The sequence below is a fragment of the Chlorocebus sabaeus genome, chromosome 20, assembly GCF_047675955.1.
Source record: "Chlorocebus sabaeus isolate Y175 chromosome 20, mChlSab1.0.hap1, whole genome shotgun sequence".
Classification (NCBI taxonomy): Eukaryota; Metazoa; Chordata; class Mammalia; order Primates; family Cercopithecidae; genus Chlorocebus; species Chlorocebus sabaeus.
In genome coordinates, this window is record NC_132923.1 from 101,711,719 (window position 1) to 101,725,248 (window position 13,530).

A 13,530-nucleotide genomic window follows, 5' to 3' on the forward strand; every position below is an offset into this window, starting at 1 on the left:
CTCATGCCTGTAATCCCAGCACTTTGGGAGGCCAAGGTGGGCGGGTCACAAGGCCAAGAAATCAAGACCATCCTGGCCAACATGGTGAAACCCCATCTCTATTAAAAATACAAAAATTAACTAGGTGTGGTGGCACATGACTGTAGTCCCAACTACTCGGGAGGCTCAGGCAGGAGAATTGCTTGAACCCTGGAGGCAGAGGCTACAGTGACCTGAGATTGCGCCACTGCACTCAAGCCTGGGTAACAGAGAGACACTCCGTCTCAAAATAACAACAATGAAAAAAAGAAAGTGCAACAGTCTTACTGCTGATGTGGAGAAAAGTTACAGTGCTCTAGATAGAAGATCAAACCAGCCACAACATCCCCTTAAGCCAAAGCCTAAGCCAAAGCCTAATCCAGAGCAAGGCCCTATGGCTCTCTTGAATTCTAGGAAGACTGAGGTAAAGAAGCTGCAGAAGTTTAGAGCTAGCAGAGGTTAGTTCATACGGTTTAACGAAAGAAGCTAGCTCTGGAACATCAAAGTACAAGGTGAAGCAGCAAGTGCTGATGGAGAAGCTGTAGCAAGTTATCAAGAATATCTAGCTAAGACAACCTATGATGGTGGCTACACTAAATAAGATATTCAATGTAGAAGAAACAGTCTTCTATTGAAAAACGATGCCATCTAGGATTTTTCATAGCCAGAAAGAAGTCAATGCCTGGCTTCAAAGGACAGGCTGACTCTCTTGTTAGGGGCTAACGTAGCTGGTGACTTCAAGTAGAAGCCAACGCTCATTTACCTTTCAAAAATCCTAAGACACTTAAAATATTCCTTTCAAAATATTACTGCTCATTGACAATACATCTAGCCACTGAAGAGTTCTGATGGAAATGTACAAGAGGTTAATGTTATTTTCATACCTGCTTACCCAGTATCTATTCTGCAGCCCGTGGATCAAGGAGTAATTTCAATTTTTGCAACTCATTATTTAAGAAATACATTTCCTAAGGCTACAGCTGCCATAGATAGTGATTCCTATAATGGATCTGGCCAAAGGAAATGAAAAAGCTTCTGGAAAGGATTCACCATTCCAGATGACATTAAGAACATTCATGATTAATGAGAGGAAATCCAAATATCATCATCAATAGAAGCTTGGAAGTAGGTAACTTCAATCCTCACAGATGACTCTGAGGAGTTGGAGACTTCTGTGGAGGAAATAACTACAAATGTGGGAGAAACAGTAAGAGAACTAGAGTGGAGCCTGAAGATGCGACTGAATTGCTGCAATCTCATGATAAAACTTGAACACATGAGGAGTTGCTTCCAATGGATCAGCAAGGAAAGTAATTTCTTGTCATGGAATTTACTCCTGGTGCAGATGCTGTGAACTTTGGTGAAACGACACCAAAGGATTTAAAGTATTACATAAACTTAGTTGATAAAGCAATGGTAGAGTCTGAGAGTACTGACTCCAATTTGGAAAGTTCTTCTCTGGGTAAAATGCTATCAAACATTATTGCATGCCACAGAGAAATTTTTTGTGAAAGGAAGAGTCAACTGATGTGACAAACTTCATTGTTATCTTAAGAAATTGCCACAGCCACCAAAACCTTCAGCAACCATCACCCTGAATTAATGGGCAGCCATCAACATTGAAACAAGAGTGTCCACTAGTAATAAGATTATGACTCACTGAAGGCTCATGATTGTTAGCACTTGTTAGCAATACAGTCTTTTTAATTTAAAAATGTATGTTGGTTTTTAAAGACTTAATGCTATTGCACACTTAACAGACTACGGTATAAACACAACTTTGATATGAACTGAGAAGCCAAAATATTAGTATCACTCACTTTATTGAGATAATTGCTTTATTGAGCTATTTGCTTTATTGAGGTGGTCTGGAACCAAACCCTGAAAATCTCTAAAGTATGGCTATACAAATATCTCTGCTTCAGTAAAATAGTAGATATAATGGGAAATCATCATTAGGAACACCTAATATTGTACTATAACTCCATACCTTGCCATCTTTCATATTTAGCAGCTCTAGACTGCTTTGCTTTTTGCATTTCCTGTTATTTTCAAAATTAGGTTTTACTGTATTTCATAGAGGGGTATTTAGTGAGAAGTTACATTGAGCCAGAAATTAATGAAACCGTGAGTCAAAATATGGTCCCCATATGGGCCGGGCGCAGTGGCTCACACCTGTAATTCCAGCACTTTGGGAGGAGGAGGCAGGTGGATCACTTGAGGTCAGGAATTTGAGACTAGCCTGGCCAACATGGCAAAACCCTGTCTCTACTATAAATACAAAAATTAGCCAGGCATGGTGGCATGCGCCCGTAGTACCAGCTACTTGGGCAGCTGAGGCAAGAGAATCGCTTGAACCTGGGAGGTGGAAGTTGCAGTGAGCTCAGATTGCACCACTGCCCTCCAGCCTGGGCAATGGGGCAAGACTCCATCTCAAAAAAGAGATGTATGTACTTAAGGAGCTCAGAGTTACTGTGACAAATAGACAAATATTTTATAAAATACTGTAACAGAAGCATTCTTAAAATAGTATAGGCCAGGTGCGGTGGCTCACACCTGTAATCCCAGCACTTTGGGAGGCCGAGGCAGGCTGATCACCTGAGGTCAAGAGATCAAGACCATCCTGGCTAATACGGTGAAACCCCATCTCTACTAAAAATACAAAAAAATTAGCTGGGCATGGTGGTGTGTGCCTGTAGTCCCAGCTACTCAAGAGGCTGAGGCAGGAGAATAGCTTCAACCTGGAAGGCAGAGGTTGCAGTGAGCCAAGATCGCGCCACTACACTCCAGCATGACGACAAAGCGAGACTCCGTCTCAAAAAAAAAAAAAAGTATACATAATTTTTGGAGAAGACAGGAATAACGTGCCATAAAAATATAAATGAAGAAACAATTATTTCAGACTACATGTAATGTGAAAGGCAACCCAAAGGGTGATATTTTAGCTGGACCTTAAATAGGTGTTTTCTAGAAGGTTAAGGAGATAAGAATTGGCAACAGCATGGATCAAGGAAATGGAAGTATAAAATTAGGTATTTTTCACTGCTCTCACTATGCTTAGAGTCCAATGAGATTACATCTTATTATGGTAGTGGATTGTATCTTATGACAGAATGACAAGAAACAATCTCATTCCAGTTAGTGAAAATTCAGAAAAGGTACAGACAATCTGCATGTTACTTCTTTGAATATCATTATACCAAGAATCTAACAGTATTAACAAAAGTATCCTCCAAATTACCTCTTTTCTGCAGAATATGAGATGATTTTTTTTTTTTTTTTAAAGATAGGGTCCTGCTCTGTCACCTAGGCTGAAGAGCAGGAGTGTGATCATAGCTCACTGCAGCCTCAAACTGCACTCAAGAAATCCTCTCGCCTCATCCTCCCAAGCAGCTGGGCTTACAGGCATGTGGCACCACAGCTGGTTAATTTTTTAACTTTTTGTAGAGATGAGGTTTCATTGTGTTGCCCAGGCTGGTCTCGAAATCCCGGGCTCATGCAATCCTCCTACATTGGCTTCCTAAAGTGCTGGGATTACAGGTATGAGCCACTGCTCCCAGCCAAGACAGATTTTTTAAACCAAATTATTAGGTCCCTATCATTAAGGAAACCTAAAAATTAAATGGCAACCAAAATGTTTTCAGAGTTTAAGTTAAATTCAAGAGGCTAAGAGATAAGATTACCAAAAATTAAGAAAAATAAAATTCATTCTGAACAGCTAATGAGCTTCTTCTAACCTAAGTGCTACTGCTATATTTCTATTGGTCTACAATAATAGCAGTAGTTATCAGAGAGGAAATTTTTTCCATCTCTGCCTATTCAAATCAAATTGAAATCCTTCTTATGGGGAATGATTTCCAAATGAAACCTGTTTGACTATATAGACTATGTAGAGAAACAATGCACATGCCAAAACTAACCAGCTAGGTGACACAAGCAAATCTTTTAGCTTCTTTGAATTTAGCTTCCTTCTATTTTTGGTACATCCAACTCATCAGTTTTATAATCAGATAAATCAGAGTATACCAAACTGTTGTAATCACCGTGTAAATAAGATGGGATAAAAAGGAAGGAAAGGTAGTGTTGAACAGGAGATGAAAGAGTAGTTCAGGAAGTAAAATGGAATATAAGGAAAAACAAGGTTGACAATGGTTGAAGACTGAAGCAAAAAGAAAGTAAGTATTACGTAAAATGAAAAGTATGAGAAAAGAAAGAAAGAAAATGAAGAAGAAAAGGCTGAGGATATAAGTAAGGAGTACCTGAAAGAACAGAAAGGGGTGAATGAAAAAGAGTAAAGAATTAAAAAAGGGTAAAAGAATAAGTGAATAAAAAGGTAGAACTGTCAAGAGTCAAGGGATAATAGGTTGAAGAAATGGAGAATTTGGATAATGGATAAACCAAACACGAGAAGAGAACATAATCTTAAAGAGCAACTGAATTACGTAAGATCAAGACATAGATAAAACGACACATAGGTAGAAATGACCTGTCTCTATATAAAGCTTAGGCAAACACCAGAGACCAGAGGCCAAAGAAACTTGATAAATCTAGATGAAAAGAGTAACATGTATGGACAAGAATAATAATTTTTTTAAATGAGAAAGAGGGCATATTTTAAAACTTATATGAGTTTTCCATAGCCATTTTGAAAACAACTGATAAATCTTTGAAAAAAAAATCTATGACTTTTTTTATTTTTTATTTTTTTGAGACAGAGAGATATGACTGACATTTTAGGGGCTGGGTCACTATATTGCCCAGGTTGAGTTTCAGACTCCTGGGCTCAAGCAATCCTCCCACCTCAGCCTCCTGAGTAGGTGGGACTACAAGTGCATGCCACCATGCCCAGCCTATGGTGATTATAAAAGGATAAATATCGCTGAAATTTTAAAGACTGTTGATCCCTAGAGTAAGAATTAAAGGAACATGAAGTTATTATATGAAATGATTTCATGACAAAATAAGAAAGAGAAAAAACCCTATAAAAATTAAAATCTTCAAACTGACTTAAATCTTAGAATCCCACGATGAGTGCCGGGCACGGTGCGGTGGCTCACGCCTATAATCCCAGCACTTTGGGAGGCCAAGGTGGGCGGATCATCTGAGGTCGGGAGTTTGAGACCAGCCTGACCAACATGGAGAAACCCCATCTCTACTAAAAATACAAAAAAATTAGCTGGGCGTAGTGGTGCATGCCTGTAATCCCAGCTACTTGGGAGGCTGAGGCAAGAGAATCGCTTGAACCCTGGAGGTGGAGGTTACAGTGGGCCAACATTGTGCCATTGCACTCCAGTCTGGGCAACAAGAGCAAAACTTCATCTCAAAAAAAAAAAAAGAATCCCATGATGAATATACTGGAATACAGAAATTAGAGACAGGATATACACCTAAGCACTCATTTTTAAAAGTATATTTTACAATTCAAGCAGTATAGTCTATTTTTACTAAATAATTTTACTACATAAGTTATAACTATAAAGTAGTTAAGTATAGCTTTTTTAAAAGTTAGGATCATTGGGCCAGGCGCGGTGGCTCACACCTGTAATCCCAGCACTTTGGGAGACCAAGGCGGGCAGATCATGAGGTCAGGAGATGGAGACCATCCTGGCTAACATGGTGAAACCCCGTCTCTACTAAAAATACAAACAATTAGCAGTGTATGGTGGCGGGCGTCTGTAGTCCCAGCTACTCGGGAGGCTGAGGCAGGAGAATGGCATGAACCCGGGAGGCAGAGCTTGCAGTGAGCCGAGACTGCGCCACTGCACTCCAGCCTGGGCGACAGAGCGGCGAGACTCCGTCTCAAAAAAAAAAAAGTTAGGATCATTAATTCTCCCATTCAACAAATACTTATTAAGCATTTACTGTACTGGGTATACTAAAGTAGATACACAAAGTTCCTACCCTTGTGGAGGTGTGTGTGTGTGCAGAGATATATATTTATTTATACTGATATAAATTATATGTATTTACTATGTGTACAACATAATTTTCTTTTCTTTTTTTTTTTCTGAGATAGTGTCTCACTCTGTCACCCAGGCTGGAGTGCAGTGGTGCACTCTTGGCTCACTGCAACCTCTACCTCCCAGGGTCAAGTGATTCTTGTGCCTCACCCATCTGAGTAGCTGGGATTACAGGCATGCGCCACCAAGCCCAGCTAATTTTTGTAATTTTACCAGAGATGGAGGTTTTACCATGTTGGCCAGGCTGGTCTTGAACTCCTGGCCTCTAGTGATCCACCTGCCTTAGCCTCCCAAAGTGCTGGGATTACCGGTGTAAACCACCACACCCAGCCATGACATCATATTTTGAGGAACAGGCTGAGTATCCCTAATCCAGAAATCCAAAATGCTCCCAGTATCTGTAACTTTTTTAGCGCCAACATGATATTTAAAGGAAATGCTCATTGGAGCATTTCAAATTTCAGATTTTCAGATTAGAAATGCTCCATCAGTTAGTAGATATAATGCAAATATCCCAAAACCTTTTAAAAAATCCAAAATCTGAAACACCTCTGGTCCCAAGCATTTCAGGTAAGAGACACTCAACCTGTGTATGTGTATATGTGTGTCTGTGTGTCTGTGTGTATACACACACACTGTGCGATCCCTAAATCTAGCTAATTAATATTTGCATTCCCTCAGTTACTGCTTTCGTGGTGAGAACATTTTATATCCATTCTCACCATTTTTCAAGAATACAATTATCATTAACTATAGTCACCATATTGTACAACAGACCTTCAATTCTTCGTAACTAAAAAATTTCATATCCTTCAACCAAAATTCCCTGGCACCTTCCCCAACTACTTCCTCATGGTTTATGTTCTAACGAAATAAATTTAAAAAATAATAATCAAAATCTATCACTCAAAATAGCCCTGGGATAATTATTCTAACAATGACAACATAACTCAAAGATATATTTTTTAAATTCCCTTTTATAAATTCCTTCACAAAAGGCATTGAAAGTCACAAAAGCACCAATCTTATTTAATCAAATTTCATTTTTGAACAAAAATTGATATAAAATATCTTAATCTACACTTTAATCAATATACATGATTCTAAATGGCTTTTAGCCACACGTGAACAGTAAATAAGCACTCAGGAGATAAAAACTGATAGCACAGAAGCTATTCAAAAGAATGTGTAATTAACTTAAAAGATAGTCCCAAAACAAAAAGTTGCAGAAGTTTCTATTTTTCTTTTAAATAGTGGCAATTTTACAATAAAAATAGAAATTCCGAAGAAAACTGAAGTCAAATCTACATTTGCATACATAAGTTACAGTATATATTTAAGCTGCCTCAAATATAACCAAAATTTACTCTTTCAGTCATTTTAAAAAAATGAAGCATAAACGATGTACATATAACTAACTTCCAGAAAAACTTCTAACCACATTTAAATTTCTTTTAAACATCTCTTAACTGAACTAGGAGGAGGAGTATCTTTTTTTCCTCTCCAGGCAGACAAAGTGCAGCATCTGTGTGAGGAACTATAAACACTACTGCCTAAAGTAATAAATGAATCATGGTTTGAGTAGCCTGATTATAGAGTGTTTCAGAACAAGAGCATTATTCCTCTTTTTCTGACTTAAACTGTTTCTAACAATCACAAAATTAGTCAAAGTTATTTTGTATTCCTCAAATATATCAGGATGACCTTATTACAGTCATACGGTCATACCCCTTTTTTGTTATTTAACATTCCAATGGACACAATGAGGTAGTTCAGAGATATTGAGAAAATAAAAATATATACACTGGAAGCCATTTAAGGTTAAGAAGAAAAGTATTAAATAAATTCAAATTACATAACAGGAAATATAACTTTAAATATTTGTTGGATTTAAATATCTATTGCCTATAGTTATAAGATAAAATACTGCTGTAATACAATATCCCTAAATGTGCACTTTTTGTTATATTAGGTACTTCAACTAACAAGGATGGGAGAGCTGGTTTCAAAAACAATACATAAAAGTAACATTATTGAAAGCTAAAAAACAAGTTGAGCACCTAGCACCTGGAAGACTGAAAAGCAACAACTGAAAGCAGACAGAAAATAATGTATTTCTCAAAAAAAAAAAAAAAAAAAAGGAGTAAATGTGGAATATCAAACGTAATACATGGGCTAAGAACAAAGTATGCTGAGAGAAAGGAAAGAAACAAAAAAGATAATTTAGAATTCTGCTATACTTTGAGCAACTTGAACAAGTTTTCTTGGTGAGAGGAGGCGGTGGGCGGGCAGGTGGAACTGTATATCCAGTGAGGCACAGTGTGGAGCAGAATAGCTGAGTAGACCCTTTTCTCTGATAAGCAGTTTGCCCCTTCTGGAGGATTTTTTTACAACCAGAACAGGAAACTCGAACAGCTGTGGCTGGAACTGAAGGAAGCATTTTATTCATGCCAGATGACGCCAGTGAGGGCTGAAAGCCAGTAGTCAACTGTGGAGCTTTAAAAAAAAAAAAAAAAAAAAAAAAAAAAAAAAAAAAATTGAAAGAAAAAAATGTTTTACTTTTTACCATGAATTTTAAGTAGACATTCTTTCTCTTCTAGAGCTAGTCTTGAAACCCAATAGTAATTATGCAATATACAATTTAAAGGCATCCTAAGTGGGTAGAGAGAGCTGCCTAGTTAATTAATACAAGCAGAATTTCTTCTCAATCATATTGGTCAGAATATACACAATCCATTTATTCAGGTCTGTTTCTTACCAAGAGGGCTGCCACTGACTGAAAACACAGCACTAATTTTCAGTTCCCCCTCTTGAGTTTTTTGCTGTTGGCCATGACTATACTCCTTTAAAGAAGAAAAAAATAAATAAATACATAGAGAAAAGAATAAATATCTAAAGACATCCAGACATTCAAGACATTTTACTACCACTATAAAGAGGTGGAAAATGTTTAAAACATTAATAAGAAATAATAAAATACAAAACAGCAAGCAAACTATAATTAAATATGGGTATAATATGTATATGCTAGGAGTGTAAGAAGGAAAAAATGAAAGTAGTCTGTGACACTACTAAGTATTTATAAATTATTTTTGAAAAATCTTCTTTAATTTTATTAAAGTATTATAAGTTACTGTTTATTATAAAAGTAATACACAATCACTATAGAAAATTTAGATAAATAAAAATAAGAAAAAAATCTAATCATATTTTAATCATCCCAAAACAACCACTGTTATTCTTTGGGTATATTTCTTTCCAGTCTTTTCCCCACCTCAATACAGAGGTTTTATTTCTCAATAAGTCGTAATTATACCAAATATACCATTCTTATAAACTGATTTTTTGCTCATTTGAATTATATGAACTTTTGTATATTAGTATATTACTCCAAAATAACTTATAATGGCTAAATATACCAGTGTTTCCAAAACTGAAGTCCAAGAATTCCTGAGGTCTACGTAGTCTGAAAATTCTAAAAGAATGCTATTTAAATTTTGTTTTTATTTCAATGATTTTTATGTGCACATACACATATTTTAAGTCATGGGTAACCACCATATAACTGAGTTCTACTACAACTTTTCAGTGCTGTTTGCTTTTTACAGTTACAGGATTGCATTCTAAAATCATTACATAATAGATTTAACTTTTATTTTAATTGTTTATCATATTGTTTATCATATGAAACATGCAAAAACTCTGCAAGACCACTTATTCTTGGAATTCTGGAGTACCTCAGATAGATCTCCTTTTTTGTGGTGGGGAGGTGTCGGCACATTACTCAAGTTTGAGACATACAAATATATATTATTTAAGAAACGTAACACATTACAGAGATGTGACTGGGATGAGGTGAGTGAGGCACATGCCTCAGGTACAAAATTAAGGGGGCACCAAAAACCTCAGTAATCAAGATAATATTTTAACACAGTATTTTTAAAAATCAAATTTATGCAAGGTCCATGATGAGCAAAATATCAAAATTTTAAAGAAATATCAAATCAGTATTACTGATTTTTTCCTTCTGCCTCAGGCTCCAATGGCCCCACATGGCACTGAGATTATATAACCACAACACAATGTTGGTCCATTTAATGTTTCCGCATATTCAGTACAATGAGCAATGCCACGATGAATATCTTTGTGAATATTCATACTCCTGTATTTAGGATTATCTCCCAAGAAAAGAATTCCTAAAGTGGAACTACTAGGTAAACAGGTACATAGTAAAGGTTCTTGATACATAATGACAGATTGTTTTCCTCCCCAAAAAATGTTTTTAATTATATTTACTCCAGTAATTTATGAAAAAACACCATTTAAAAGTATTTTCCCACTTTGTTTCAATTTGCAGCTATTTTTTAATGTTCATTTACAAAAAGTACATTATAATGGAATAGTATTAACTCTCAGTAGCATTTGTTATCAACATTTCCTCAATGTGTACTTTGAGTTAAAATTTTATATATTTATTTCCATTTTTATGTCAAAAATATCTGACAGTCTTTACCTTTGTGATTTCTTCTATCTCTTACAAAGTTTTATTTCCACATTAAAAGAATAAGAAAATAGTTTCGTTTTTATAATAATACAGTCCTTTAATCCAGGGGTCAGCAAACTTTATCTGTAAGGGGCCAGATAGCAAATACTTTTGACTTTGCAGGCCACATGGTCTCTGTCCCAACTACTCAATTCTCCTCTGACGGAGTAAAAGCACCCAGATAATATGTAAATGAATGAATGTGGCAATGTTCAAATAAAACTTTATTTATAAAAGCAGTGGGTGGAAAAACAAAAAAAATGGGGGGGGTGGAGGGCTGGATTTGGCCCACCACTAATAATTTGCCAACCCCTGCTTTATTCCATTTGGAATTTACTCATTTTGATGTATAATGAACTTTTATTTTTTTTCTTTTTTTCTTTTTGAGACAGAGTTTTGCTCTGTCACCCAGGCTAGCTCAACCTCAGCTCACTGCAACCTCTCCTCCCGGGTTCAAGTGATTCTCCTGCCTCAGCCTCACAAGTAGCTGAGATTACAGGCACCTGCCACCACGCCCAGCTAATTTTTGTATTTTTAGTAGAGACGGAGTTTCACCATGTTGGCCAGGCTGGTCTTGAACTCCTGACCTCAAGTGATCTACCCACCTCAGTCTCCCAAAGTGCTGGGATTATAGGCGTAAGCCACCATGCCCACCCCTTTTTCTTTCTCTAAACAGTGAATTCCTTTCATTTGCCACTGATAAATATATCCAATTCTTAAAAAATAATGTCTGTTTTTGGGCTATCTCTTCTATATCATTTTCAGTCTGACTAATCTTATCACATCATGCTATCCTAATGAAACTAACTGTAGAATGTTTATGGCCAGGCGTGGTGGCTCACACCTGTAATCCCAGCACCTTGGGAGGCCAAGCTCGGCGGATCACCTGAGGTTAGAAGTCTGAGACCAGCCTGGCCAACATGGTGAAACCCTGTTTCTACTAAAATTACAGAAATTACCGGGACACGGCGCACGCCTGTAATCCCAGTTACTCAGGAAGCTGAGGCAGGAGAATCACTTGAACCCAGGGCGGGGGCGGGGCGGAGGTTGCAGCGAGCCGATATTGCACCATTGCACTCCAGCCTGGGCAACAAGAGTGAAACTCCATCTTTTTTAAAAAAAAGAAAGCAATGAATTATATGATGTTCATCCATTTAACAGTGTTTGCCGCTCTCAACCTTTCCATCCATTTTTTAGAATATATATGTAATAAGTGTGTGTAAGTGCATGCCTATTATTCTTCTACAAAACTTCGTAACCTAACTTGATATTTTCATCAGAATTGCATCAAATCTGAATCTCAATTTTTTTTTTGAGATGGAGTTTCACTATTGTCCCACAAGTTGGGGTACAATGGCACGATCTTAGCTCACTGCAGCCTCCACCTCCCAGACTCGAGTGAGGCTCCTGCCTCAGCCTCCTGAGTAGCTGTGATTACAGGCGTGCAAAACCATGCCCGGCTAATTTTTGTATTTTTTAGTAGAGACAGGGTTTCATCATGTTGGCCAGGCTGGTCTTGAACTCCTGACCTCAAGTGATTCACCTCCCTTGGCCTCCCAAATTGTTAGGATTACAGGCGTGATCATGATTACAGGATTACACCCGGCCTTAAATCTTAATTTAAAAATAACTGACATCTTCATATTTCTTACACTTAAAAAGATGGTTTCTTCATTATTTCAAGTTATATTTGACGTAAGTACTGGTTGCTGCTGGGAATAGTGTATCTTTTTCATTATATCATCTAACTAGGAAGTTTACAGAAATATTGGTATAATTCAACTATGTACTCCACTAAATTTTCATGAATTCTATTAATTCTTTCATAAATATTCTTAATAGCAAGTGATAATTTTATTTCCCTTTTTCCATTATTTTTTCTTCTAATTTCTTTAACATGGATTGGAATAAAAATCCAACAAGAGTTAAATAATAACGATGACATCCGCAACTTGTATTCTTTTAGTAATATTAACAGAAAGTTTGCATCATTTTACTTGAACTTCAATAACTGTTACTGATCTGAAGTAGTAGTTCCTTATCATGATCAAGAAAAAAATCTATTGTAAGAAATGGCTGAATTACATGAGATGTCTTTTGGCATCTAATAAAGTGACTATTGTAGATACTCCTATTTGATCTGCTGATGAAATGTATGTATTAAAAGATTTTCTAACATCAACTAATCATGACATTCCTTCATTATATAGTGTATTAAAGAAAATTTCCTTAAATATTTTTATTTTAATCTCAGAAAACTCCAGAAACAACCAGTACTCATTGGCATACATTAACGGTCTCCGGTCAGCTCTCTTAGTCTCTGTGATGGCTATTGCAAACTTCTGTTGGATTCCTTTAGCCTTGAGTACATATTATTTATGTAATATAGTAAAATAGTATACATCTTAAGTACTGTCTGTATGGTCCACAATGCCTTCAAGGCACAATCATGCTTGGTTTATGTTTGTATCCTCCCATGATCACTAATTCCACAAGTATTTGATAAATCAATGACTAGCAAATAACTAATAAATATTTTCTGAGAAGTAAACATCTAATTGGTAACCCAAAAGCTTTCAGAAGCAGAAAAACACATGTCAAAACAAAACAAAACAAATCCTATACCAATACCTTTACTTTCTTAGTTTACTACAAATGAAGACCAATATTAATATCCCATGAAAGTATTTTAGAAATGAGTAACAGTTTCTATTGCCAAATTAACTCAACATGGCTAAAACAAAGCCCCAACATTTGAATTATCACATTTTCTTCCCAAAACTGTATGAATCACTATTATGACAATTAGTTCATTTGCTTTCCCATTTTAATTGAGTTCTTTCAATGAGAGACTACACATCAGCTCTCCCTCTATCATTATGAGCAAGAAGAAAAAGAAATCATGATTTTAATGTAGTATTTACTGAATGTACAGATTTTAGAACCTATAGAAAAGGGAAATGAGGAAAATGAGGTCTCTGGCTCTGTTTAAAGTATCTATTTTGAAAC

General features: G+C 36.4%; 1 protein-coding gene across 13 annotated transcripts in view; it reads right to left on the reverse strand.

Moving 5' to 3' along the window:
- Positions 1–13,530, reverse strand: part of ZMYM4 (zinc finger MYM-type containing 4) — a 157,981-nt gene that overhangs the window by 42,323 nt on the left and 102,128 nt on the right. For all 13 annotated transcript variants that reach the window (XM_007979456.3, XM_037996892.2, XM_037996906.2 and 10 more), the window contains 2 exons: positions 8,737–8,821; positions 8,219–8,474 (listed from right to left, as the gene is read on the reverse strand). In XM_007979456.3, coding sequence (XP_007977647.1) covers positions 8,219–8,474; positions 8,737–8,821 — 341 coding nt within the window. The remainder of the gene's footprint in view (positions 1–8,218; positions 8,475–8,736; positions 8,822–13,530) is intronic.